The following is a 26,021-nucleotide window of genomic DNA, read 5'->3' on the forward strand; positions in this document are numbered from 1 at the left end:
GGGGTACACTGTGAAGGGGGGTGGGTGCTCCAGAGCTCCAGTATCCTCCACGACCTCCTAAGGCATCCTGTCAGGCATAACCACACACTGTCTTCATCTTTGGTTAGTTTCCTTTAATGACTTGGCCCTGCTTAGGACTTGGCGCAGCTTTAAAGAAAGTGGAGTGGCAGAGGTTGGAGGCAGTTGTTCAAGGAGGTGAAGACAGTACAGTGAGGATTACACCTTCAATGGGGACGCTGGCCCAGGCCAGTTGGAGTCTGGAGTACCCTGGAACACCTGTCTTGACTTGCCATTGAAAATGGGATTCTATCCCAGCGAAGTTGTGAAACCTAAAGACAAGAGGGGATACACAAAGGACCAGCTGGATCTGGGCAACAGTGTCCCTCCTGGTTGTCATGTAACAGCCCCATCTGGCAGTGGTATTTGCTGGCTTGGCTGGAGTGCCAAGTCTAGTGACCTGAGACCTAAGATAGCTGGTTTTAAGATGCAGCACTTGTCTGGGGCCAGGGTGGATAAAGCCTCGCAAAAGTTCTGTATTTTATAGAGGAACTGGCTGGGGAAGGAAATAGCTATCAAATGCAAACTTAAGGACTCAAGATTTTCAGGGGTGAGGGATGTGGAGCTCAAGGCACCCAGAGCCTCCCAGTGTTGAAATTAACCTGTGGGAAAGGTCTACCACTTGGAATAAACATACGAGCTGCCGATGGATGGTAAGGAAGCCAATTCTGGGTCTTCTGGGAACAAGAAGCAAGGCCACTTACCTAGAGAAAGACACCTCTCAGCAGGGCTGCCTCAGGAGTGGAGCCTCAGGGTCTCACAACTTCTCACTTTCGCTTCCATGTCTGAAAAATACCACAGGACCACTCAAAATGGTCCACCTTCAAAAATACATTCCCTTCTCCCAGCAGGTCCTGTTCCACCTCCAGATGTGTCTACTAGGGAGACCTGGGGGCAGTACAGTAGAAAGTAATCTGGTCAGGGGTGGTGGGGTGGTTGTCGCTGGGCTGTAGGGGAGTCTACAGGGGAGACCCTGACTTTCCTAAATGATAAGCAGTGTGGAAAGGGATTTTGCGTTGAATCTGTCCTGAATGCGTATCTCATTTTAGCCACTTAGCAACTGAAAAACAAAGCTGCTGCCACCTGTCTCAGGGAAGCTATGAGGGTATAAGAAGCTATAAGATATAATGGAAATCTCCCACTGTAGTTCTGACAGGCCCAGCCCTGCTTTCCCTTGTCCTGCATGCTACACTGGTGCCTGCTCAGGGCTCTGAGTTTTGGGGGCACAGGCAGGAACAGGCCTCCACTTCAACTTCAGCTCCCCACTCCTTGCACTGCTCAGAGGACGCCTGGCTCAGCTGTCAGACCCCTGTCCCTGGGCATACTGGGAGGCTGTGGCTCCAGGCTCACCTGTCAGGATGGCGTCTAGCTTTGCTACCACGTGTCGTGCGTTGTCCAAGCTGAAACACATCGGGGGCTTAAACTTCAGGACATTTCTCCCAGGCCCGTCGGTGCTCAACAAAATGTAGTTCTCCTTAAGCCTGTGAAGGTAGGACACAGCAGGGCCTGCTGTCCACTGGCCAAGGGCACTTCATACAGATCTTCCAGACTTTTCTCAGCCTGGTATTGGCAGCCATACTGCTCTCAGAACCCACCATAAGCCACTTCCCACCAAAATAACAGCACTGGCCAGCCCCTACCCAGATTCCTGCCCAACTTTATGGCCCAGCATCAAAGACAAGCATAGCACCCCATGTGAGGTGCCCTGGCCCTGAGGCTGCTGCCACCCCTCCCCGCCCCCAGAGCAGGGGTCTTGCTCCATCCATCCCTAGAGGCCCAGCGTAAGCCAAACAGAATGGCCACAGGGCTACAATGTGGATGTCAAGGTTCCCTGCATTTTCCATTTCAATGTATGGTTTATGTCATGCGTGGTTTACTTTTTCTTATAGGAAGGGTCCAGCATTCACAAATAGAACAGTGCAGTGAATTCATGTAGCCTAGCTTCAGTAACCTGCCACCCCCTTCTCTACCCTGCCCCCACATTATCTTGTAACTCCAGACTGGACTATCCAGTTTTCATTTCCAGTTCTTTTTGGAAGATGACTTTACTCTCTTCAGCATTATCATTGGTACCTAGTAATAACTTTTAATAGTCCACATTTATACTTTTAACCCAGGAAGGTATTTTGGCCTCTCAGAGAAGGGGTCTGATGTGACTGTATTTACATTCTCTGACCCCCTGCTCTCATTTTTTAAATTTACTACTTTTATGTAAGTCTTGTCAGGAACAGTGTCCTCAGCCTGCCTCTAGCTCCCTTATCCCATCCCGGTCTTCCTGGCACTGACAACAGCCATGCTAGAAAGCCCAGGTTCTGACTTCAAATCCAGCTCTGGCTCCTAGCAGGGTTGTTTCACTCAACTGAAGAAACTACACGGGGCTGGGGGGGTGGTGCAGAGAGGGGTGGTTGCAAGATGGAGGCAGTCAGGCTTGGCTGAAGAGCTGGCTCCCTCTTTCCCAGAGATCATTCTCAATTCCTGAGTCCTGAGGCTCCCTGCGAGAACTGGTGGGCAAGCTGGTGGATGTGCTTCAGCAGAAAGGAGGCAGGGGCTGGGCGGCCATGCAGGAGGGGTCAACATCCAAAACCATGTGGAGAGGTTTTTACATCAATACAGTTTGTGTGATTCAAAACAAGGATGCACATTTTACAACTTGAGTAAGAATACACATCAAACACTAGATGGGTTTTCCAAGGTGGGGGAAGTGGGTAGGAGTGAAGAATGGAAGAAAAAAAGGGAATATCTAAACAAGAAGGGGAAGGGTCCTGGGGCTCAAGTGGACATGCAAGCCAGGGCTGGGGTGAGGGCTGAGTCTTGAGATGCCGAGTCCTCAGACCCCTCCCCAGATGAGGAGCAGGAGTCTATCTGAAAACCTCTAGGAACAGGGAGTCTGCTTCTGCCACAGTCCCAGCTGTGGCTCTGGAGAAGCTGCTTCTCAGGCAGCCTGGGGCTGTGAAATGCAGGCTTGTGGTTGCCTGTGTCTGAGAGCTCCAGCAGCTTTGGTATTGTCTTGTTTGAAGTGGCTGCTCAGGCTGGGAATGACCTGCACTCTGTGGGCCCAGCATGTCTGGGGGCGTGGGTCAAAAAGGAGAGGCAAGCGGGGAGCTCTTTCCCAGTCAGAGCAGTAGACACTACAAATGCAACTTGTTTCAAGAAAAAAATACCTGGACACCACGTAGTCAGCCTCTTCGGTTGCTGGCATTCTTGTGGCCTCATCTTTGATCAGATCCACACCAATGAATAGCCCAACACCCCTGGAGCAGAAGGTGACATTGCAGGAGACAAGGCTTGAGGGATCGAGGTCCTTGCTTTCACCCTCTGCTTGGGTGTCAGCCAGTCCCCTGTCAGAAAGCTGACCAGGGCTCACACTTCTACCTCCCAGGGAGGCTGAGAGTTGTAGGAACCCTCAGAGGGTGGTCAGTTCCAGGAACTAAATGTGATAGGGAGGAACCCTCAGTGTAGACAGAGTAAAGTCTGATTCTGGCTTCACCACCCCACCTCCCGCCAGGTGCCATCTTGGGCAACAGCACCTATAGGTGCTTCAGTTCCTCCTCTGTGGAGATAAGTTGCCACCATGCCAGGTGGGAGTGACAAGGTGAATGAAGGAACCATACCAGGCCCCTGGCAGATAATGACTACTGTCTTTAGCCTCACCTGATGTCCCCAAGAATGGGATGTTTGGCTTTCTGCTGTCCAAGGAGCTCCATCAGGAAGCTGCCCACACAGGCTGCGTGAGCCTGCAGCTGCTCCTTCTCCAAGACATCCAGGACGGCCAGCCCCACAGCACAGGACACTGGGCTGCCCCCAAACTGAGCCAGGGGACAAAGGGCAGTTCAGGTGCCCAGCAGAGTGGGCCATGCCCCAGGGAGCGTGAGGGGCAGCAGAACTGCCACACACATTCCAAAGGCAGGTGAGGATAGGCATGAACCAATGACTCAAGTGTTCTGCGCAGCAGATGGGGTTCTCTTGAGGCTCCCATGGATCGTCCCCGCCTTTCCAGGTACTAATGGAGATGCATTAGCAGGGATCCAGTAAGAAAGCCAGGGATGCAGAAGGATCCCCAGGAAGATGCAAAAATCAGAAGAGAGGGTGTTCTGGGCATTCCCAAAGAGCTGGTTTTTGTCAAAAGGCTTCTGGATCCCATCTTGTGGACTGGACCCAGACCCACTTCATTGTACCAACCATCACCTCTTTCAAGGAGAGTCAAGAGCAACATGCCAGAGCCACACCCAGGAAAAGTCACTCTGTATAGTTTTAGCTCACAGCTTTACTGGCTGAGCTCAAGGTAGATTTTAGGGCGCAGACCACAAGCTGGCTGCCTGTGAGCCAAATGGAGCCTGAGGATTCATTTTGTTTGGCTTGTGTGGCATAATTAAAGGTTTTGAATTAGGTATTAATGTCTTAAAAGAAGGGACTTCACATAAAAATATGTTATGTCTGACTTAAAACAAACCTAGCCTATCTGGCTAGGGGACCTCCTACAGACCATCTTTTTTTTTTTTTTTTTAAGTGTATCTTAGAACCTTTACTGAGGTATAGTATACATACCCAGGTGGTGCTAGTGGTAAAGGACCCACCTGCCAATGCAGGAGACATAAGATCCCTGAGTTAGGGAGATCCCCCGGAGGAGGGCCCGGCAATGCACTCCAGTATTCTTGCCTGAGAATTCCATGAACAGAAGGGCCTGGTGGGCTAAAGTCCATAGGGTTGCAAAGAGTCGGACATGACTGAAGCAACTTAGCACACACATACAATAAACTGCATATATTTTAAGTGTATATAGTTCAGTGTGACTTGACAAATCTATGCTTAGTTGCTCAGTTGTGTCCGACTCATATGACAAATGTATATACTTGTAGAAAATCCACTAGCATGAAGATATAAAACATTTCCACCATTCCCCAAACTTCCTTATGCCCCCCTCCACTACGGCCCAGGTAACCACTGGCCTGCTTTCTCACCACAGCTTTGCCTTTTCTGGAATGTTATATGAATAGAATCACAAAATATGAACACTTTTGTGCTTAGCTTTTGCTCAGTGTTTTTACAAACTTATCCATAATATGTGTATTGGTAGATGGTTCATTTTATGGCTGTATAGTATTCCGTTGTATAGACATACTACAATTTGTTTATCCAAATTCCTATTGATAGACTCAGCTTATTTTGATTTCTGTCTATTTATGAATAAAACTGTTATCAATTTATAATAAAGTCTTTTTGTTAACATATGGTTTCATTTCTCTTAGGTAAATACCTAGGAATGGAACTGCTAGACTGCTTGATAAATGTACATTTAACTTTATAAAAAATGTGAAACTTTTCCCAAGTGGTTGTGTACCATATTACACTTGTACCATGAGGCTATGAAATCCCAGGAACTCCACATCCTCAAAAACATTTGGAATTGTGGCATTTTAATTGCAGCTATTCTAATGGTTATGTAGTGGTATGCTGTAGACCATCAATCTCATACCTGAGATCATAAAAACCTTCCTAGGTGATTCTGCTATGAGGCAGCTTTCTGATAATGTCACAACAAATTATATGTGGAATGGACACAGGGGATGAATTGAGGTTACTAATTGTATATTATTACCAACTGTGAACTCATTACAAGGTGGGATGTTCTACTCATAGTATCATTGTTTTTTTTTTTTTTTTGATGTGGACAATTTTAAAATCTCTATTGAATTTTTTACAGTATTGCTTCTGTTTTATGTTTTGGTTTTCTGGCCTAGGAGCATGTGGAATCTTAGCTCCCTGACCAGAGATCAAGCCCATGCATTGGAAGGTGAAGTCTTAAGCACCAGACTGCCAGCGAAGTCCCTACCCACAGCATCTTTGGTTTAGAATTGTGGCCTGGTCAACATGCTGAACTAGCATAACAGATAGGTCTTTTTCCCAAGATCACCACAGGGGAACAATAGAAGGAAAATGAAAAAAACCCTGGGCTTTTCCCTGGGCATTTAGAAAGCCATGCAGATGTGTAGGGATACGTTCACATCCCATGCTATGTGCATGTTCAGGAAGCCTGGGAAAGCTCTAAGCTCTCACCACCAGCTAACTTGAGGGTTCACAGAAGAAGGAAATAAAGGCTAAGGCAGAGTTGTCAACTGCTTGGCTGAGTGCTGAAGGCATGTGCCAACACACACATAGGGCCCCTTGTCAAAGACTGACACAACTCTTGGTTTCAGCAATGTAAGGAGATGTCTATCTAGTCATTAGATGATCACAAATCTAACCAAGCAGAGACTACAGTGGTCACGCATGACAACACAGACTTTACAGAACTAGTTTAGAAAAGGCAATATACAAACAACAACAAACCATGAGGAGGAAAAATGATTTCTACATTGCTGCTGCTAAGTAGCTTCAGTCTTGTCCGACTCTGTGCAACCCCATAGACGGTAGCCCACCAGGCTCCCCTGTCCCTGGGATTCTCCAGGCAAGAACACTGGAGTGGGGTGCCATTTCCTTCTCCAATGCATGAAAGTGAAAAGTGAAAGTGAAGTCGCTCAGTTGTGTCCGACTCTTCACGACCCCATGGTCTGCAGCCTACCAGGCTCCTCCATCCATGGGATTTTCCAGGCAAGAGTACTGGAGTGGGGTGCCATTGCCTTCTCCAGGTTTCTATATTACATTATTTTAAATATCTAATTTTCAACAGAAAATTGTGAATCATGAAAGCATGGTCCATATATGGGGCAGTGGTAGTGGTGGGGCAGGTAGAATCAATAGAAACTGTTCTAGAGGAAGCTCAATGATGGCCTCATTAGACAAAGACTTTTTCTTTTTTAGACAAAGACTTTAAATCAGATGTTATAAATATGCTTAAACACTAGAGGAAATCGTATCTAAAGAACTAAAACGCTAAGCACGAATATAGTGTCCTGCCAAATTTGGAATATCAATAAACTGAATTTATAAAAAAGTCAATAGAAAAGCATAGTAACTGAAATGAAAAACTCACTAAGAGGTCAACAGCAGATGTGATCAGGCAGATGAAAGAATCAGTAAACTTGAAGATATGTCAGGTTTGAAAATCAGAAAGAAAAAAGAATGACAAGAAAATGAACAGAGCCTCAGAGACCCGTGGGACACAAACATTCCAATATACGCAAAGGAGAATCCCAGAAGGAGAGGAGAGAGAGAAAGGAGCAAAAAGAATATTTGAAGAAACAATGGTAAAAAACTTACTAAATTTGACTAAATACCCCCCCAAAAACTGAACCCCAACAACTATTTAAACATCCAAGGAACTCAATGAACTCCAGGTAGAATATTCCATACCTAGACACAACATAACCAAACTACTGAAAGACAAAAGCAAAGAGGGTGGGTGAAATGGGTTATAAAACACATAAATCACGGGGATGTAATGTACGGCATGGTGACTATAGTTAACAATACTGGGGACCTTCCTGGCAGTCTAGTGGTTAAGACTCTGCACTTTCACTGCAAGGGGCACAGGTTTGATCCCTGGTTGGGGAACTAAGATCACACATGCCCCTGGTGTGGCCAAAATAAGCAAACAGGCAGATAAATAAGTAATACTGTACTGTATACTTGAAAGCTGCTAAGAGAACAGACCTTAAAAGTTCTCATTACAAGGCAAAAACACTAACTTTTTTGGTGAGGGATGTCAAGTAGACTTACTGTGGTTATCATCTTGCAACATACACAAATGTTGAATCATATGGTACACCTGAAACTAATATGATGTTCTATGTTAATTACACCTCAAAAAAGAAAAAAGAATATTGAAATTATCGAGAAGCAACTCATTTCGTACAAGAGATCCTCAGCAAGATTAATAGCTGATTCCTCACCATTGTTTTTTAGTCGCAAAGTCATGTCCGACTCTTTTGTGACTCCATGGACTGTAGCCCATCAGGTTCCTCTGTCCATGGGATTTCTCAGGCAAGAATACTGGAGTGGCTTGCCATTTCCTTCTCCAGAGGATCTCAACCCAGGGATCAAACTTGCGTCTCCTGCATTGGCAAGCAGATTCTTTACCACCGAGCTACCAGGGAAGCCCTTTGGAAACCCTAAAACTCAGAAGTCAGTGGGATGACCTATTCAAAGTGATGAAAGAAAAATACTGTCAGTCCAGAATTTTATATAAAGTAAAAGTATCCATCAAATGTAAAGGAGATGGGAATTCCCTGGCGGTCCCATGGTTAGGAGTCCACGTTCTCACTGCCAAGGGCCTGAGTTCAATCCCTGTAGGGAAAGTAACAGTCTACATCCCGCAAGCCACATGGTGTGGGAAAAAAATTTCAAAAAAGATAAAGGAGAAACTAAGATAATTCTAGATAAGCAAAAAACTGAAAAAATTTGTCAGCAGCAGATCTACTTTACATGAAATACTAACAGTATTTCTTCAGTGAAAGGACATCAGACAGTAACTCAAATCCACAAGTAGGTTGAAAGTGAGAGAGTGAATGTATGCCATGCAAACAGAAACCAAGAGTGGGGGTGGCTATTGTAATATCCGACATAAAAGACTTGCAAGGTTAAAAATGCTATTAGCAATATAGAAAACATTTTATAATGATAAAAGAGTTATGTACTTAACAATAGAGCCCCCAAATATATAAAAACTGAACTGAAAGGAGAAATAAAGAACTCAACAAAAATAGTTGGGAGTTCAGTCTCTCATTTTCAATAATAAACTAGACAGAAGATGAACCAGGAAATAAGCCTGAACAACACTATAAGCCAATTAGATTTAACGGATATATACAGAACACTCCACTTCAAAAAAGCAGCATAAATACTCTTCTCAAGTGCACATGGAACATTCTCCACGACAGACTATATATATTAGGCCATAAAACAAGTGTTGATATATTTTAAAAGTCTGAAATCCTAGAATGTATCTTTTCTCACCACAGCAGAATAAAACTAGAAACAAAGAAAGAACAATGAAAAACTAAAAAATATGTAGAAATTAACTGAAACAATGGGTCAAAGGAGTCATAAAGAAGATTAGGACATATTTAGAGATAAAGGAAAACACAACATACCTAAACTCAAGGGATTCAATAAAAGTACTGCTTACAGAAAACTTGGTATCTGTAAATACTTTTGTTAAAAAAACTCAAATGAATACTTTCACTTTAAGAAAATATAAAAGAGAAGAGCAAACTAAACCCAAAGCAAAAAGAAAGAAAATCATAAAGCTATATAGTGGAAATAAACAGAAATACAGAAAAACAACAGAAAAAAAAAACCCCAAAAAACCAAAAACTGATTCCTTGAGAAAATCAACAAAATTGACAGAGATCAGTTAGACTGACCAAGATAAAAATGAGTCAAATTATGAAGATCAGGAATGAAAGAGGATATATCACTGCCAATCTTATACAAGTAAAAAGGAATATAGGGAATAATATGAACATTTGTCAACAAGCTAGATAACTTCGATGAAATAGATAAATTCCCAGAAAGATAAAGAGTATTAACACTGCTTTGAGAAGAGATGGAAAATCTGAACAGACCTAAAGTGAGTAAAAGCAACTAATCAGTAATTAAAAAAAAACCCACAAAGCAACTGGTGAATTCTACCAAAATGTTTAAAGAATTACCACCAATCTTTCAGAAAGTCTTCCAGAAGACAGAAGAGGCATGACCACTTCCTGCCTCATTTTTTGAAACCAGTGTTACTCTGATACCAAAACCAGACAAAGATATCAAGAAAGCTATAGATCAATATCTCTTAAGAACTAGATATAAAATCCTCCAAAAATATAAGAACAAACTGAATCTGGCAACATATAAAAAGGATTATACACCATGTTCATGTGGGCTTAATCTCAGGAATGTAAATATTAACCATATTAACAGGATGAAGGACAAAAAAAATCACACGATCATTACAATGAATGAAGAAAGAGAATTTGACGAAACCCAACAGCTTTTCCAGATTTCCCTGGTGGTGCAGGGGTTAAGAATTTGCCCTCCACAATGGGGCATGGGTTTGGTTCCTGGTTGGGGAACTAAGGTCTCACATGCAGCGGGGCAACTAAGCGTGCGTGTCCCAACTACTAAGCCTGTATGCTCTGCAGCCTGCACTCTGCAGCTAGGGAGAAGCATGGCCCTAGAAAAGCCTGTGGGTCACAACCAAGACCCAATGGAGCACAACAAACAAACAAACAGCCTTTCATTATAAAGCTCTCAACAAATTAGGAAAAAAATTCTTCTTCAACCTGATAAAATGCTTCTAGGAAAAACTCACAGCTGCTATTATACCCAATGGTGAAAGACTGAACGTATTTCCCTAAGATTAGGAACAAGACAAGACGTCTACCCTTGCTATTTCTAGTCAACATTATACTGGAGAGTCTAGGGCGGTTAGGCAAGAAAAAGAAATTAAAGGCATTCAGAATGGAAAGGTACAAGTAAACTATTTCTATTCACAGATAACATGACTTTGTACACAGAAAATTCTAAAGAATCTATAAAAAACTATTAGAGCTAATAAATGCATTCAGTAAGGTTGCATGATACAAGATTGATATCCAAAAATCATCTATATTTCTATATACCATAAAAATGAAGAATCTTAAAGTAAGATGAAGAAAACAATTCCATTTATTAAGCCATGAAAAATAATATAATACTTGCTGCTGCTACTGCTAAGTCGCTTCAGTCGTGTCCGACTCTGTGTGACCCCATAGACGGCAGCCCACCAGGCTCTCCTGTCCCTGGGATTCTCCAGGCAAGAACACTGGAGTGGGTTGCCATTTTCTCCTCCAATGCATGAAAGTGAAAAGTGAAAGTGAAGTCGCTCAGTTGTGTCCGACTCTTAGCGACCTCATGGACTGCAGCCTACCAGGTTCATCCATCCATGGGATTTTCCAGGCAAGAGTACTGGAGTGGGGTGCCATTGCCTTCTCCAATATAATACTTAGGAGTAAATTTAATAAAAGTAGTTCAAGACTTTTACAGGGAGTTCCCTGCAATCCAGTGGTTAAGACGCCATGCTTCCACTACAGGGGGTGCAGGTTTGATATCAGGTCAGGGAACTAAGATCCTGCATGCTGTGTAATGCAGCCAAAATTTTTTTTTCATCATTTTATGAAGAAAATTATGAACATCATTGAAAAAAATCAAAGACCTACATAATTGGACAGATATGTTTACAGATTAGAAGACTTAATACTGCTGCTGCTGCTGCTAAGTCACATCAGTCGTGTCCGACTCTGTGCGACCCCATAGACGGCAGCCCACCAGGCTCCCCCGTCCCTGGGATTCTCCAGGCAAGAACACTGGAGTGGGTGGCCATTTCCTTCTCCAATGCATGAAAGTGAAAAGTGAAAGTGAAGTCGCTCAGTCGTGTCTGACTCTTAGCGACCCCATGGACTGTAGCCTACCAGGCTCCTCCGTCCGTGGGATTTCCCAGGCAAGAGTACTGGAGTGGGGTGCCATTGCCTTCTCCGTTAATACTGCTAAGATGGCAATACTCTCCAAATTGATCTACAGCTTCAATGCAATCGCTTATCAAACTCCAAGCTGCTTTTTTGATGGAAACTGACAGGCTGATTCTGAAAATTCACAATGAAATGCAAGGGACCCAGAACAGACAAAACAATCTTCAAAAAGAAGAACAAAGACTGGAGGACTGACAGTTCTTGATTTTAAAACATACTACAAAGTATAGTAGTCTAGACTGTGTGCAACTGGCAAGAGGGTAGATATACAGATCAATAGAACAGAACTGAAAGTTTATAAAGAAACCATTAAATCCATATATTTATGATTGATTGATTCCTGACAAGGGTGCTAAGACCACTTAATGGGGTAAGATATAACAAAGAATAGTCTTTTCAGCAAAAAGGTATTGGGAGAACTGGATGCCAAGTCGAGTAACTCCAGCTTATACCATCTGAAAATTAGCTAAAAGTGGATCTAAGACCTAAATATAAGAACTAAAACTAGAGAATTCTTAGAGGAAAATACAGGTGTAAATCCTCCTGATCTTTGATTAGGTAATGGTTTGTTAGCTATGACTCCAAAGTACAAGCAACCAGAGAAAAAATAAACTGGACTTCATCAAAATTAAAAACTTTTGTGCTTCAAAAGAAGACAACTCAAAGGGAGAAAAATTTTATGTTTGATAAGAATCTAGTATTTAGGATACATAAAGAACTCAAAACTCAGCAAAAAAAAAAAAAAAAAAGACAAGTAACCCAATTAAAAAATGTGCAAAGGATATATTATTTCAAATATATATATATGTCATATATATTGGAATCTCCTTCATGAATCACATCCTTGTCATGGCAAAGGGGCTTGTGTAACTTAATAAAGCTATGGCCCCACACCTTGTAAGGCCACCCAAGACAGATGGGTCATAGTGAACAGTTCTGACAAAACGTGGTCCACTGGAAGAGAAAATGGCAATCCACTCCAGTATTCTTGCCATGAGAACCTCATGAACACTATGAAAAGGCAAAAAGATATGACACTGGAAGATGAGGCCCCCAGGCTGGAAGGTGTCCAATATGCTACTGGGGAAGAGCAGACGGCAATTACTAATAGTTCCAGAAAGAGTGAAGCAGCTGCGCCAAAGTGGAAATGACACTCAGTCGTGGATGTTTCTGGTGGTGAAAGTAGTCTGATGCTATAAAGAATGATATTGCATAGGAACCTGGAATGTTAGGTCCATGAATCAAGGTAAATTGGACATGGTCAAGCAGGAGATGGGAAGAATGAATGTTGACATCTCAGCAATCAGTGAACTAAAATGGATGAGAATGGGCAAATTTAATTCAGATGACCATTATATCTACTATTATGGGCAAGAATCCCTTAGAAGAAACAGAGTAGCCCTCACAGTCAACCAAAGAGTCTGAAATGCAGTACTTGAGTGTAATCTCAAAAACAAGAGAATGATCCTGGTTTGTTTCCAAGGCAAATCATTCAACATCACAGTAATCCAAGTCTGTGCCCAACCACTGATGCCAAAGAGGTTGACCAGTTGACCTACAACAGCTTCTAGCACTAACACCAAAAAAAGATGTACTTTTCATCATAAGAGATTGGAATGCTAAAGTAGGAAGTCAAGAGATACCTGGAATAACAGGAAAGTTTGGCCTTGGAGTACAAAATGAAGCTGGGCAAAGGCTAACAGAGTTTTGTCAAAAGAACATGCTGGTCATAGGAAACACCCTTTTCGAACAACCCAAGAGATGACTCAGTCTCTGAAATCAGACTGATTATGTTCTTTGCAGCCAAAGATGGAGAAGCTCTATACAGTCAGCAAAAACAAGACCTGAAGCTAACTGTAGCTCAGATCATCAGCTCCTTATTGCAAAATTCAGGTTTAAGTTGAAGAATGTAGGGAAAACCACTAGGCCATTCAGGTATGACCTAAAAAAAATCCCTTATGATTATACAGTAGAGGTAATGAATAGGTTCAAGAGATTAGATCTGGTAGACAGAGTGCCTGAAGAACTATGGATGGAGGTTTGTAACACTGTACAGGAGGCAGTGACCAAAACCATTCCAAGAAAAAGAAATGGAAGAAGGCAAAGTGGTTGACTGAGGAGGCTCTGCACATAGCTGAGGAAAGAGAAGCGAAAGGCAAGGGAAAAAGGGAAAGATACACACAACTGAATGCAGAGTTGCAGAGAATAGCAAGGAGAGATAAGAAGGCCTTCTTAAATGAACAATGCAAAGAAGCAGAGGACAACAATAGAATGGGAAAGACTAGAGATCTCTCCAAGAAAACTGGAGACATCAAGGGAACATTCACGCAAGGACAGGCATGATAAAGGACAGAAACAGTAAGGATCTAACAGAAGCAGACAAGATTAAGAAGAGGTGGCAAGAATATACAGAAGAACTGTACAAAAAAGGTCTTAATGGCCCAGATAATCATGATGGTGTGGTCACTCACCTAGAGCTGGACATTTTGGAGTGTGAAGTCAAGTGGGCCTTAGGAATATTACTATGAGAAAAGCTAGTGGAGGTGACAGAACTCCAGCTGAGCTATTTCAAATGCTAAAAGACAAAGTTGTTCAAGTGCTGCATTCAATACGTCAGCAAATTTGGAAAACTCAGCAGTGGCCACAGGACTGGAAAAGGTCACTTTTCATTCTAATCCCAAAGAAAGGCAATGCAAAAGAATGTTCAAATTACTAAACAACTGTGCTCATTTCACATGCTAGCAAACTTATGCTCAGAATCCTTTAGGCTAGGCTTCAGCAATATGTGAACCGAGAACTTCCAGATGTACAAGCTGGGTTTCAAAGAGACAGAAGAACCAGAGATCAAACTGCCTATATTTGTTGGATCACAGAGAAAGCAAGGGAATTCCAGAAAAACATCTACTTTTGTTTCATTGACTACTCTAAAACCTTTGACTGTGTAGACCACAGCAAACTGGAAAATTCTTAAAGAAATAGGATACCAGAGCACTTTACTTGTCTCCTGAGAAACCTGTATACAGGTCAAGAAGAAACAATTAAAGCCAGACATGGAACAACAGACTGGTTCAAAATTAGGAAAGGAATACATCAAGGCTGTATATTGTCACTGCGTTTATTTAACTTATATGCAGAGTATATCAAGAGAAATGCTGGGTTGGATAAATCACAAGCTGGAATCAAGACTGCCAGGGGAAATACCAACAATCTCAGATATGAAGATGATACCACTCTAATTGGAGAAAGTGAAGAGGAACTAAACAACCTCTTGATAAGGGTGAAAAAGGAGAGTGAAAAAGCTGGCTTGAAACTCAGCATTTAAAAAACTAAGATCATGGCATGTGGTACCATCACTTCATGGCAATAGAAGGGGAAAAAGTGGAAGCAGTGACAGATTTATTTTCTTGGGCTCCAAAATCACTGCAGACTGTGACCACAGCCATGAAATGAAATGATACTTGCTCCTTGGAAGGACAGCTATGACAAACCTGGACAGCATATTAAAAACCACAGACATCACTTGGCTGACAAAGATCTGTAGCAAAGCTATGGTTTTTCCAGTAGTCATATATGGCTGTGAGACTTGGGACCATAAAGAAGGCTGAGTGCTAAGGAACTGATGCTTCTGAATTGTGGTGCTGAAGAAGACTCTTGAGAGTCCTCTGGACTGCAAGGAGATCAAACCAGTCAATTCTAAAGGAAATCAACCCTGAATACTCATTGGAAAGACTGATGCTGAAACTGAAGCTCCAATATTTTAGACACCTCATGTGAAGAGTCTACTCACTGGAAAAGACCTGATGCTGGGAAAGATAGTAGGCCAAAGGAAAAGTGGGTGGTAGAGAATGAGGCGGTTAGGCGGCATTACCAACTCAATGGAAATGAATTTGAGCAAACTCTGGGACAGAGTAGAGGACAGAAGAGACTGGCATGCTGCAGCCCTTGGGGTCACAAAGAGTTGGACACAACTTAGCAACTGAACAAGAACAACATATTGGAATATATATGTCATATACATTGGAGTGTGTATGTGTGTGTGTGTGTGTGTGTATGGCCAATAGGCACATAAGAGGATTCTCAACACCACTGGCCATCAGGCAAATGCAAATCACATTAATATACCACTTCACACTCACTAGTATGGCTATGATAAAAGATAGAAAATAAATGCTGAAGAGTATACGGAAAAATTGGAACCCTCATAAATTGCATGTAAAGCGGTATAGCTGCTTGGAAAAAGTCTGTCATTCCTTGGAAAGTTAAACTTAGAGGTGCCATGTGACCCAGCAATTTCATTCATAGGTATATGCTCCAAAGAGTTGAAAACGTATGTCCATACCAAAACATCCTGAATGGTCATCTGCAGTATTACTCGTAATAACCAAGGAAGGGAAATAGTTAAAATGTTAACTGAAGAAGAGATAAATGAAACATGATATGCTCATACAATGAAACATTATTCATTCAAAAAAAGGAATGAAGAACTGATTCATGCTATGACAATGGATGGACCTTGAAAATATTGTGCTATTGACAGAAGTCAGACAGAAAAAGTCACATATTGTGTGACTCCACTTATGTGAAATGTCAAGAACAGGCAAATCTACGGAGACAGAAAGAAAGTTAGTGATTACCAGGACTTACAGAGAGAAGGCAATGGGGAGTGACTGCTAATGGGTATGGGGATGCTTTGGGGGGGTGATTGAAAATGTATAATAATGAAAACTAAGACAGTGGTAATGCCTGTACAATGGACTTCCCTGGTAGCTCAGCTGGTTAAGAATCTGTCTGCAATGCAGAAGACCTCAGTTTGATTCCTGGGTTGGGAAGATGCCCTGGAGAAGGGAATGGCTACCCACTCCAGTATTCTTGCCTGGAGAATTCCATGGACAGAGGAGCCTGGACGGCAACAGTCCATGGGGTTGCAAAGAGTTAGACGTCAGTGACTAACACTTTCACTACTTTCATACAAGTACTGAACCATTATGTTGTACACCTGAAACAAATGTCAATTATAACTCAATCAAGAAAAAGATTCAATTCCCAATGAACACACAAAAACAAAAATACACATATACTGGGAATTCCCTGGCAGTCCAGTGGTTAGGGCTCTGTGCTCTCACTGCTAATGGCACAGGTTCAATGCTTGGTAGAGGGACCAAGATCCCTCAAGCCAAGTGGCATGACACCTCCTAAAAATACACACACACACACTTAATAGCTTCATAATATCTGAAGTAAAAATTAATAGTATTATGAGAAAAAGTTGATCATTTTTCATCATAGTGTGGTATTTAAATAATCCTTAATTATTAAGATTAAGTAGAAAAAAAAATCCAGCAAGAATATAAAAGATTCAAACAACATAATTAACAAGTGTGACCCAAGAGATATTCAGAGAGTCTGGCAAACAACATTTAGAGAACCCACAATTTCCTAAGGACATGTAGAACAATCAAATACCAAATCACCTCACCATATTTTACAGAAAAAGTATCAAAAGAAAAAGTGGTACTAAGTCAGAAGTTAATAAAAAGATTTGAAAAAACTAGAATGATAATGCAATGGTTCTCACTTTTGGTCTTAGAACCTTTTATACTCCCCCAAATTTGTGAGGAATCTGAAAAGGTTTTGTTTATACGGGTTATATCTATTAATATTGATGAAAAAATAATTATATTTACCAAAAAATTAGTGAGTAGCAGTGAGTTTGTTTGCACAGAAGCTACCATGGTGCTTCCTGGTCTGGAGGTTTTACTCACCGTGTTGAAGTACTCGACGCCGGTGGCTTCAAATGCCCTTGCCACAGCCTGTGTTGTGGCCACGCAGGCTACAGGGTGGCCATTGCCTATGGACTTGCCCATGGTGACAATGTCGGGGACGAAGTCTTCCCCCTGCAGCTGGAAGGCCCAGAAGTGCTTGCCTACTCGGCCAAAGCCCACTTGAATCTCGTCTGCAACAAAGACCCCTCCGGCCCTGCGGATGTGCCTGTGGCAGAGGACACACAGCTGATGGGAGACTGTGGTGAGAGGGAGCAAACCAGGAGCTGAGATGTCCTGGGACTCTGAATCCTGGGGTTGCCAAAAGTAAGGTGGGGTCCTGAGGCAGGTATCTGGCCTTTTGGGAGCCACTATTTCTTCAGGGACTTTGACAACTCTGGCAAATAGGCCAGGCTGAGGTTGGAATTCGGAAGCAAGGCTGGCAGACCCCACCCTCAGGCAGCCTCTCCCACCTACTCACCCTGCCACTTCTGGGAAGTAGCCAGCAGGGGGAATGATCTGCCCTCCCACACTGGGCAGAGATTCCGCAAAGAACGCTGCAATCTGTGGAGGAGAAGGGAGTGGCACTGTGGTGGGGCTGAGTGGCAAGCTGGTGCATCCTGCTGATGCTGGCTCAGTGCTGGCTCCAAACATGAGTTACTGTTATCACCGTGCCCCCACTTTGGGCTCCACATCGTTATCTGAATATTTGCGATGTGGTTTTTTCAGGCCTCAAATCAATGCTTACCACCTGGAAGTAAGACCCCCTGTACTTAGTGTGTTCCAGATGAAATTCACTGACTTCTCCACCATAAACCTCTTCCTTCCCTCCCCCCATATGGTGAATCCCATTCCTCCTAATTAGGACAGAAATCTGGCCCCATCCTTGATCCAGCCTCCTCCTTCACCCATCAGCTGGCACAGCTTCTGACTCTTATCCCTGTAACATCTTTGTACCCGCCTTTCCCCTCCTGGGCAGATCTGCTAGTTTCCGCCTTGCCCTCCTGCAGCTGCTCTCTAACTGGACATCTCTTCCAGGCCATCCTTCACTGGCCACCAGGGTAATGCCTCAACCCAGACACTGAGCTCATCATTGGCCTATTTAAAACCCATCACTGACCCTTTTGCTTACGGCAATGACTTCCAAACTCTGCTCTGCCTTGGAGCTGTTTCAGAGGCTACTGCTGGGATAAAGAAAGGACCAGTGGGGTGGGAAACTGGTTACCCACCCATGCTAACCTTCAGAGTAATCTCTTACTAAATCTTCTTGATTTAATACAAGTAGGTGCAGAGCATCTGAAATGCCTAAGCCAAGCTTCCCAGCTCTGATTCTGCCAACGTTTTTGGCTAGTCTTTTCTGTATATCCTGTGTTCAGTTGCCACTCTTTCAGCAAAGTCTTCTAGAGAGCCTTCACACCAATTGCTAGCTGCCTCCCTTCTGCTGTTGCTGTGGCTGCTGCTCTTCCAGGGTAAGACAATCTCTCGTTTCCCCACTGCTCAGGCCAACAGGGCCTTTGCAGGGCACCATGTCAGACTGACACCATTCAAGTGCATCCCCTGGTCCCATTATCTTCTCTCTTAAAACTCTGTAAAGGTCCCGCATAGCCTCTGGCCCCTCAGCTAGAAGGGCACTTGCAGTCCTCTGACCTACAGTCCCGCCTGCCTCTCTAGGTTTATCTTCTGCCTGCACAGCCTGACTCTGCAGTCACATGGTTTCTGCACAGGCCACTGGGCTGTTGAAGATGCCTTTCCTTGTCTACTTCTTACCTTGCCTTGAGTGGCTACTGCCTCCTTACCTTCTATTACTAAAATTAGTCAGTACCCGCTTCTCCCCCGACAGGCCCACCTTCACACTCACACCAGTCTAGCCTGGACCCCTGGACTCCAGCAATGTCCAGGATATATCTCTACCTAAACTCTCAATTGAACAATTAACCCCCCTCCTAGATTCCCAAAGGGCAGGCCCTGGTTCCAATTTCTCTCAGGGTCCCAAGATCCAGTCCAGGGCAAGCAACATTTGCACCTTGCTGGACCAGTCCTGCATGGATGTGGTTACCTTCCTGCCCTTCTCCTGTGCGCTGCTGACCACACGTTTCACCTCACTGGCGTAGGCCACAGCTGGATTGGGGTGGTCTTCCCGGTAGGGGCCCCGGTAGGTATCTGGGAGAGGTGCCTGTGGGGAGGGACAGTGCCACGTCATCCAGGCTGGGGTGCAAGCACCGACCTGTTGCCCACTTGAGCAGCGCATACCACGTGGACCCACTCCTTCTGCCCATCCAGGTCCCGGAACTTGTAGGGGCTGATGTCAATCAGGGAGCTCAGATGACCGTGATAAGCACTGGGGAGGAGAAAGGAGAGGGGACTTAGGCTTGTACTTCCTGGCCTGGCCTTGACAACTGTCCATCCATCTCAGGAAACAGTCAGGCAAGACCAAGCTTTCTGACACAGCCCCCAAGTCCTGGGGCCAGGAATGAGCACAGGTCTTGGAGTCAGTAAGCCTTCCTACAAGGCCACTCATTAGCTATGTAATGGTGGCTAACTGTTAAAGTCTTTGGGTTCAGTTCTCTCCGCTGTAAAGTTGGGGCAGGGTGCTCTTTCTCTCTTGTGGTTGTGATTTTAATGTGATAATGCTCTAACCCTGTGCCTGGGTCTTGCACATAGCAGATACTCAATAGACTGGGAGTTACAGTTTTAATACCTAAAATGTGGGACCAATTCTCACCACCTTATAAAGCATTCTCTGCTTCCCAGAAGCTGCCATAACGGAAGAGATGCCGAGGGAAAGAGACAGTGGGTATCCGCATGGGGGTGTCTTTGTGGCCAGGTCCTCGTGATCCTCTGTGGGCCCAGGCCTCTCATCTTTCCTGCCCAAGGCACCTAAAGTCAGAGCCTCATTGATTCCCAATAAGCGGCAGGCCCGTGCTTCTGGAAATGGCACTTACTGATCTAATACCACCACATCCCAGTGTCCTGTGTACTGGCGTGCCAGCCTCAGGGCCAGGTCGTTGGCTTCTGACCTATGACAGAAAAGGTGAATACTTCTTGAGCAGCTGTTCAGGGCTTTCCCTCCTGGATAACTGCTTCCTACAGAGAAACCTGGAGGGGAATGGAGGAACCCTTCTAGCAGCAAGAAGATTCTTAGGACACCATTCGTTAGTCATTCACTTATTCATTCAATAAATATGTATCAAATGCCTTCAATGTGCTAGGAGCTGGGGGCAAAAATATTAAGAAAACAGGCAGGCCCTGGCCCTCCTGGAACTTACGTTCTAGTATGTGTCATGGAAGCCCAAAAACGAAGACAGAACGATCATTTGGTAAGTGCTACAATGGACACAGGGCGTCAAGAACTAGAAGGGGCTCTACCTTTGATAGGGGCTTGAATCATGTCCCCCAAAATTCATGTGTTGAAGCCCTAACTCCTAATATCTCAGAATGTGATTGTATTTGGAGACAGGGCCTTTCAAGAGGCGATTAACTTAATATGAGGCCATCTGTGTGGCCCTAAACCAGTATAACTGGTGTCTTTAAAAGAAGACATTTGGACACACAGAGAGACATCAAGGATTGTGCATAATTGGAAACATGGCTTTTTTCCAATCATGTGAAGACAGCGAGAAGGTTGCCACCTGCAATCAAGGAGAGAGGCCTCAAAGAAACCAAACCTGCCAGCACCTGGATCTTGGATTATGACTTCCAGAACTATGAGACAATGCATTTCTCTTTAAGCCACCTTGTCCGCAGTGTTTTGCTATGGCAGCCAGAGCTGACTAAGGCCATACCTGTAGAGTCTTGAGGTTAAAGTTCTTATGCAGAGTGAGCAGCACACAAAGACCTTGTGAAGGAAAAGAGCTCAGAAAACCACAAGACGACAAAGAAGGCCAGGAGAAGCCTGAGAGAGGACGTGGGGAAGACAGGTAGGGCTGCAGAAGGAGCCTGGGTTTTCTTCTTAGTGCCAGATGAAGCCACTGTAAAGTTTTAATCAGAGAAGGGACATGATTCAGCTCCCATATGAGGAGGAAGCCTCTCTGTGTATCCAATGGAGTAGAAAGCAATTCAGGTGCCAGTGAGAACTAGAAGAAGGACACAAAGATGAGAGCAGGTGGTGGCCATGTAGATGGAGAGAGACAGAATGCAGTTAGGAGACAACGTGCAGACAGAAGGGACAGGCTTAATGCAGGACTGGAAGGAGGGCACACTGCTAACTTGAGCAGAGGTGCACATGCCTCTGTCATTTGCCAGGAGACGGGGGGGGAGGGGGTGGTGGTGGTGGTGAGGGATAGCAGCCTTCTTGGGAAGGTCTGGGGCAGCTGCCTGGGAATGTCAGGGAGAGCCAATGCCACGGTCCCATGCCAGGTGTTAGCGAAGTTGGTCAACTCTTGTGTCTGTTGGACAGGTGATGTTACACACGTTCCAGAGTCAAGTGGGTGGTTAGAACCTAGAGGCAGAAACACACCGGGAACATCTGGGTCTAAGATACAAATGTGGGAGTCAGCAGCATGTGGACAATATATAATACACAGGAATGGATGAGATCAGGAAGGGAGAGGGGCTCAGAGAAGATCAGCCCTGAGGAATGGAAGGGGAGGAATTGGCAAAGGAGACAGAGGAGTGGCCAGAAGCTGGCAGAAAACCAGAAGCATGAAATGTTCTGGAAGCAAGACCAGAAAGCATTTCCAGAGAGTGGTAACTATCAGTATTACTGAGAGACATGGGAGGACAAGGGCAGCAGAGACCAGGTCTCCCCACTCCTATGCCTCTTTATCCTCTGTATTCTTCTCTCCAGGGCACACTGGGTTGGTCCTGTGCACATGCCTTCACCTGCCATTTCGGCCGCAACCGCTACTCCCAGAGTAGCATCTCCTGTCACCCAGTCACTAAACTGGTGCCTGATGGTGTCCATTCTTGGTCTCCTCCAGTGCTGGTGACATCACTTACCTGATTAAAGCCCTCTGATGGCTTCCAAATGCTCTTGGGATAAACAAGTACCTTACTTGACTAAAGAAGCCCTGAGTGATGGGCCCTGGCTCCCTCCCCGGTGTCTTCTCCCACACTCTGCCCTCCCTCAAGGGCTGTCTTTCAGTTCAACTGTGCTGGGGTGCAAATACTCGTCCTGCCACAAGGCCTTTGCACAGGCTGTTCTGTGTGATGACCAATCTTGACAAGAATACTGCAAATGGAGTTGGCAGCAACCTTTTTTCCTCCTCATCCAGCTAGCCCCTAGTCAGTGCTTAGCCTAACATCACTTCTTCAGGGAAGTCTTCCCCAACCCTCTCAGAAGAGGCCAGGCCCTGCCCCCCCATGGCGTCTATGCCTCACTATTCTCTGTACTTTTCCTCTAGACCAAGACTCCTCTTTGTTATTTTGTACTTCTTTAAAGAATTTGGGATGTTTCTGTTCCTTATGGAGCTGGGATTTTGACTGTAGCTCCCAGCACCATGCCCCTATAGTCTTAAAGCAGACAAAGGTACATATTACCTTGGTAAGCCCCAACAACAATCCTACAAGGGAGGTAATGGCACCCCTTACAAAGAGAACAGGAAACTGGTTCTGACAGAGAAGCAGCAGGGCCTACAGCTGGGAAGCCTGAGTGCCCAGCACACTGAGGGCTGCCTCTCTCCAAACTCAGTCGGTTACACTATGCTTTGCCCATGTGAGCAAACTGCTGCCTCATCCTTTTACTGGGGGCTGGCCATACCGTAGTGCACTTACCCAGAATTCAGGAAATAAAACACACAGAGCTTCTCTGGCAGGGTCTCTGACAGCCTCTGCGCGTAATCCACAATGTTGTCATGCAGGTATCGGCTGTTGGTGTTGAGCACCTGGTTCTGTTCGTGTGCTGCTTGGACCACGAGAGGGTGGCAGTGCCCAACTGCAAGAGGGCCACCTCTATCATACGGCTGGCTCCAATCAGCCAATCCCTCCAGGCCTCCCCCAGCCCCAGTCTGTAAACCCAACTAGAGGAGATGCAGTTATGATGGGAGAAGTACAGAGCAAAGAACGGAGTCTGAAGACAGAGGTGCCAGTCTCGAAAGAAAGCCCTAGAAAGGAGTCCCTGAGATTCTGGCAGAAGGCAAAGTTTTCTGGCAGAAACCTGATCTAGAAGACCCATGTTATTAAGTAAGCTTCTTGAGGCCTTGTTCTTGACAAAGATGGGGGGGTGGGATTTTGGGGATGAAGATGGCATTGGGGTGTCTCCAGTTAGAGAGGCTGGAGGTAATGACTGCCAACAGCCAAGGATTATAACCAGAGAATGAAGATGACTGGCAGCTGGCCAAGTGTCAGGCACACTCAAAGCAAGTTACATGAATTAACTCCTCCAAACATCTGGAGGTGTGTACCTAGTATCATCATGTCCATTCTGCAAATGAGCAATCTGAACAGAGACTGAAGCTTGCCCAAGACCACAGAGGGAGTAAGTGGAGGACAGGGATATGAACCCAGGAAGCCTGAAACTAAAGCCCCTGCTTTCAGCTCTACTAACTTCCAATTTCCCTACTGGGTCACTGGACTCCCTTTCCTTCCACCAGCTCTGGTGGCCTCATCTGGTTAACTGAATTCCTACTTAAGTTTCCTCGTCCAAGACCTGAGATGGTTACCAGGGCTAAAGCCTTGCTGCGACTGCCAGGGCCTGGCCAGGGTCCTGTTGGGTTGCTGATCATGGCTAGGCTGACTGCTGTTCTCTGAGCTCACCATCAGTTCCAAGTGGAACTGAACCGCTAGACTTACGTGTTTGACTCCTGCTGGTTTAGCACAGCTTTAGTGGTGTTAAGTCACTCAGTCATGCCTGAATCTTTGTGACCCCGTGGACTGTGGCCCACCAGGCTCCTCCGTCCATGGGATTTCCCAGGCAAGGATACTGGAGTAGGTTGCTATTTCCTCTTTCAGGGGATCCTCCCGACCCAGGGATTGAACCCGGGTCTCCTGCACTGCAAACAGACTTTTTACCATCTGGGCCACCAGGTAAGCATTTTAGCACAGCTAGTGTTTGGATGTTTCCACAGTTTTCATAAAAAGACTGGGCCTCCTCTGCACATGGATGCTGGTTAAGTTGAACCTGAGTTCCCTGCACCTCTCTGCAACCTGAAGATTACCCCTGAACTAGGTTCTGTCTTGGCATCCTCTCCTGCCCCATCCTGAAGTATGATACTGACCGTGAGCCACATTGTTGATGCAATCGATGTATTCTGCCCCCTGTTCATCATACATGTACTGCCCTTGGCCCCGGACAATCTTAATAGGATCCTCAGGAAAAAAGAGTCTGCAGGAATTGCTGTAGGGACAGGCAACAAATGGACAGCCATGTCTGAAGATCTGAAGGAAGAAATCCACCCATCACAGGCCTCCCCCAACATCTTCCCAGTTTTTGGAAAGGACAAAAGCTTGAAGTGCCAGGTGTTGTGTCCCTGACTCCAGTTCCCCCACTCCACAGGTGGCTGGAAAGGTGAAGGATGGGTTAAGAAGTTGCTAAAACTTAAATTGTTTAAGTCATTTGAAGACTATGTGGCTTCAACATATCTGAATGAATGTGCCCAGAGTCCCTTGGGTCCTGGAAAAAGGTGGCTGCTCCAGACCCACGGGTTCCCTAGGGCAGTGTCTCTTTGCTGGGAGTGTGAAAAGGGCTGGCTCTCAGCCCTAACGGTCCTTGCTTGCCAAGCCTGCTGCCCTGCTGGGGGCCAGGCCCAAGCTTTACCCCAAGGCTGCCTCACGCTCCACGTCCCACCAAGAGCCCCTCAGACACAGGTCAAGGGTCGACTTTCTCTAAGGCTGCCTGTGAGCCGACTTCCCCCCACCCCGACCTTTCGTCTGGACTTTTAATCCCTTCCTGGGTCACTGTCTGGCCGGCCCCAGGTCCGGAGAGTGGGCCACCACTGGGGGAGGTCTTCCCAGACGCCCGGCTGCAGCTGCGAGGGTGGATAAGACGCTGCGGGGGAGGCGCAGGAAGCGACCGCCTGCCACAGGCTGAATGCCGCAGGGTCTCAGGGGCCGTAGGCTCGGGAGCTGGACGAGACCCGGCGGAGCTGAGGTCTGCAGGCTCCGCGCCGGACGTGCGTACGTCGTACGCGCCGCCCCCACGCCGCTGTCTCTGTACCTGAGCAGCCGCCGCCTCAGGGCCAGAGTCGCGGCCTTCCCACGCTGATCAGCCGCCATAGCGCTCGCGGGCAGTCGCTCGGAAACGCTGGGCTGAGCTGAGCGTCCGGGCTCCGCCCAAGGCCACGCCCCAGCAGCGGGCCCCGCCCATCGCAAAGCGCGACTCGGGGCTCCTGTTTGCTCCGCGGCCCCGCCCCCAGGTGGTCTATTAGGAGTTTGTTCCTTAATTAATTTAGCTAGAGTCTGGTGGGTTCCTCACCCCAGAGAAGTTCCATAGACAGTGCCGAGCGGAAGCCGGGTTTGTGCTCGCCTTGCCTAGTGCTGCCCCAGGTCTGGTTTCCGGACAAATCACCAAATCACTGACCTCGCCCTCCCGACCTCTGTGGTTTCCTTCCTCGGGAAGTGTACCCTGGTGATCCCGCCGCTGCTTCTGCACCCGACGGGGCTCTGAGCTTCGGGAGGCTTCACCTGGAGCCTCAGGCTCAGTCCCTGAGTTGCCTTCCCCCCCGCGCCCCCCCCTCCCCGAGCGTAAAATGGGATGCGCCGTAAGCTTTCCCTGGGAACGTGTGGCAGGCACCCGGCATAGTTCGGGTCTCAAGGCAGGGGAAGTCCATGAGCAGCGGAAAGAGCACCACTGCACAGTCCTGTGAAGGAGCAGCAGAAAGGGCAGAAGGAGAGC

General features: G+C 45.8%; 1 protein-coding gene across 9 annotated transcripts; it reads right to left on the minus strand.

Annotated features, from left to right (window-relative positions):
• Window positions 1-92: 92 nt before the first annotated feature.
• PHYKPL (5-phosphohydroxy-L-lysine phospho-lyase) lies at window positions 93-25,747 on the minus strand. 9 transcript variants are annotated; one of them, XM_019964756.2, is made up of 13 exons: window positions 25,344-25,473; window positions 24,406-24,524; window positions 22,964-23,123; window positions 20,194-20,268; window positions 19,502-19,589; window positions 19,308-19,424; window positions 17,733-17,815; window positions 17,255-17,480; window positions 3,709-3,863; window positions 3,219-3,308; window positions 1,408-1,538; window positions 762-842; window positions 93-329 (listed from the first exon to the last, which is right to left on the minus strand). In XM_019964756.2, the coding sequence occupies exons 1-12, from the start codon at window positions 25,400-25,402 to the stop codon at window positions 793-795; spliced, it is 1,353 nt and encodes a 450-aa protein (XP_019820315.2). In that variant the 5' UTR covers window positions 25,403-25,473; the 3' UTR covers window positions 93-329; window positions 762-792. The 9 variants fall into 9 exon arrangements, 3 of the variants coding, with proteins under 3 accessions (XP_019820315.2, XP_019820314.2, XP_019820313.2); XM_019964755.2 differs by having other exon boundaries at window positions 93-1,538; window positions 25,344-25,527; XR_011567628.1 differs by lacking the exons at window positions 93-329; window positions 25,344-25,473 and adding an exon at window positions 25,602-25,695 and having other exon boundaries at window positions 801-842; window positions 1,408-3,308.
• Window positions 25,748-26,021: the final 274 nt, after the last annotated feature.

Source organism: Bos indicus, chromosome 7 (genome assembly GCF_029378745.1).
Source record: "Bos indicus isolate NIAB-ARS_2022 breed Sahiwal x Tharparkar chromosome 7, NIAB-ARS_B.indTharparkar_mat_pri_1.0, whole genome shotgun sequence".
NCBI lineage: Eukaryota > Metazoa > Chordata > Mammalia > Artiodactyla > Bovidae > Bos > Bos indicus.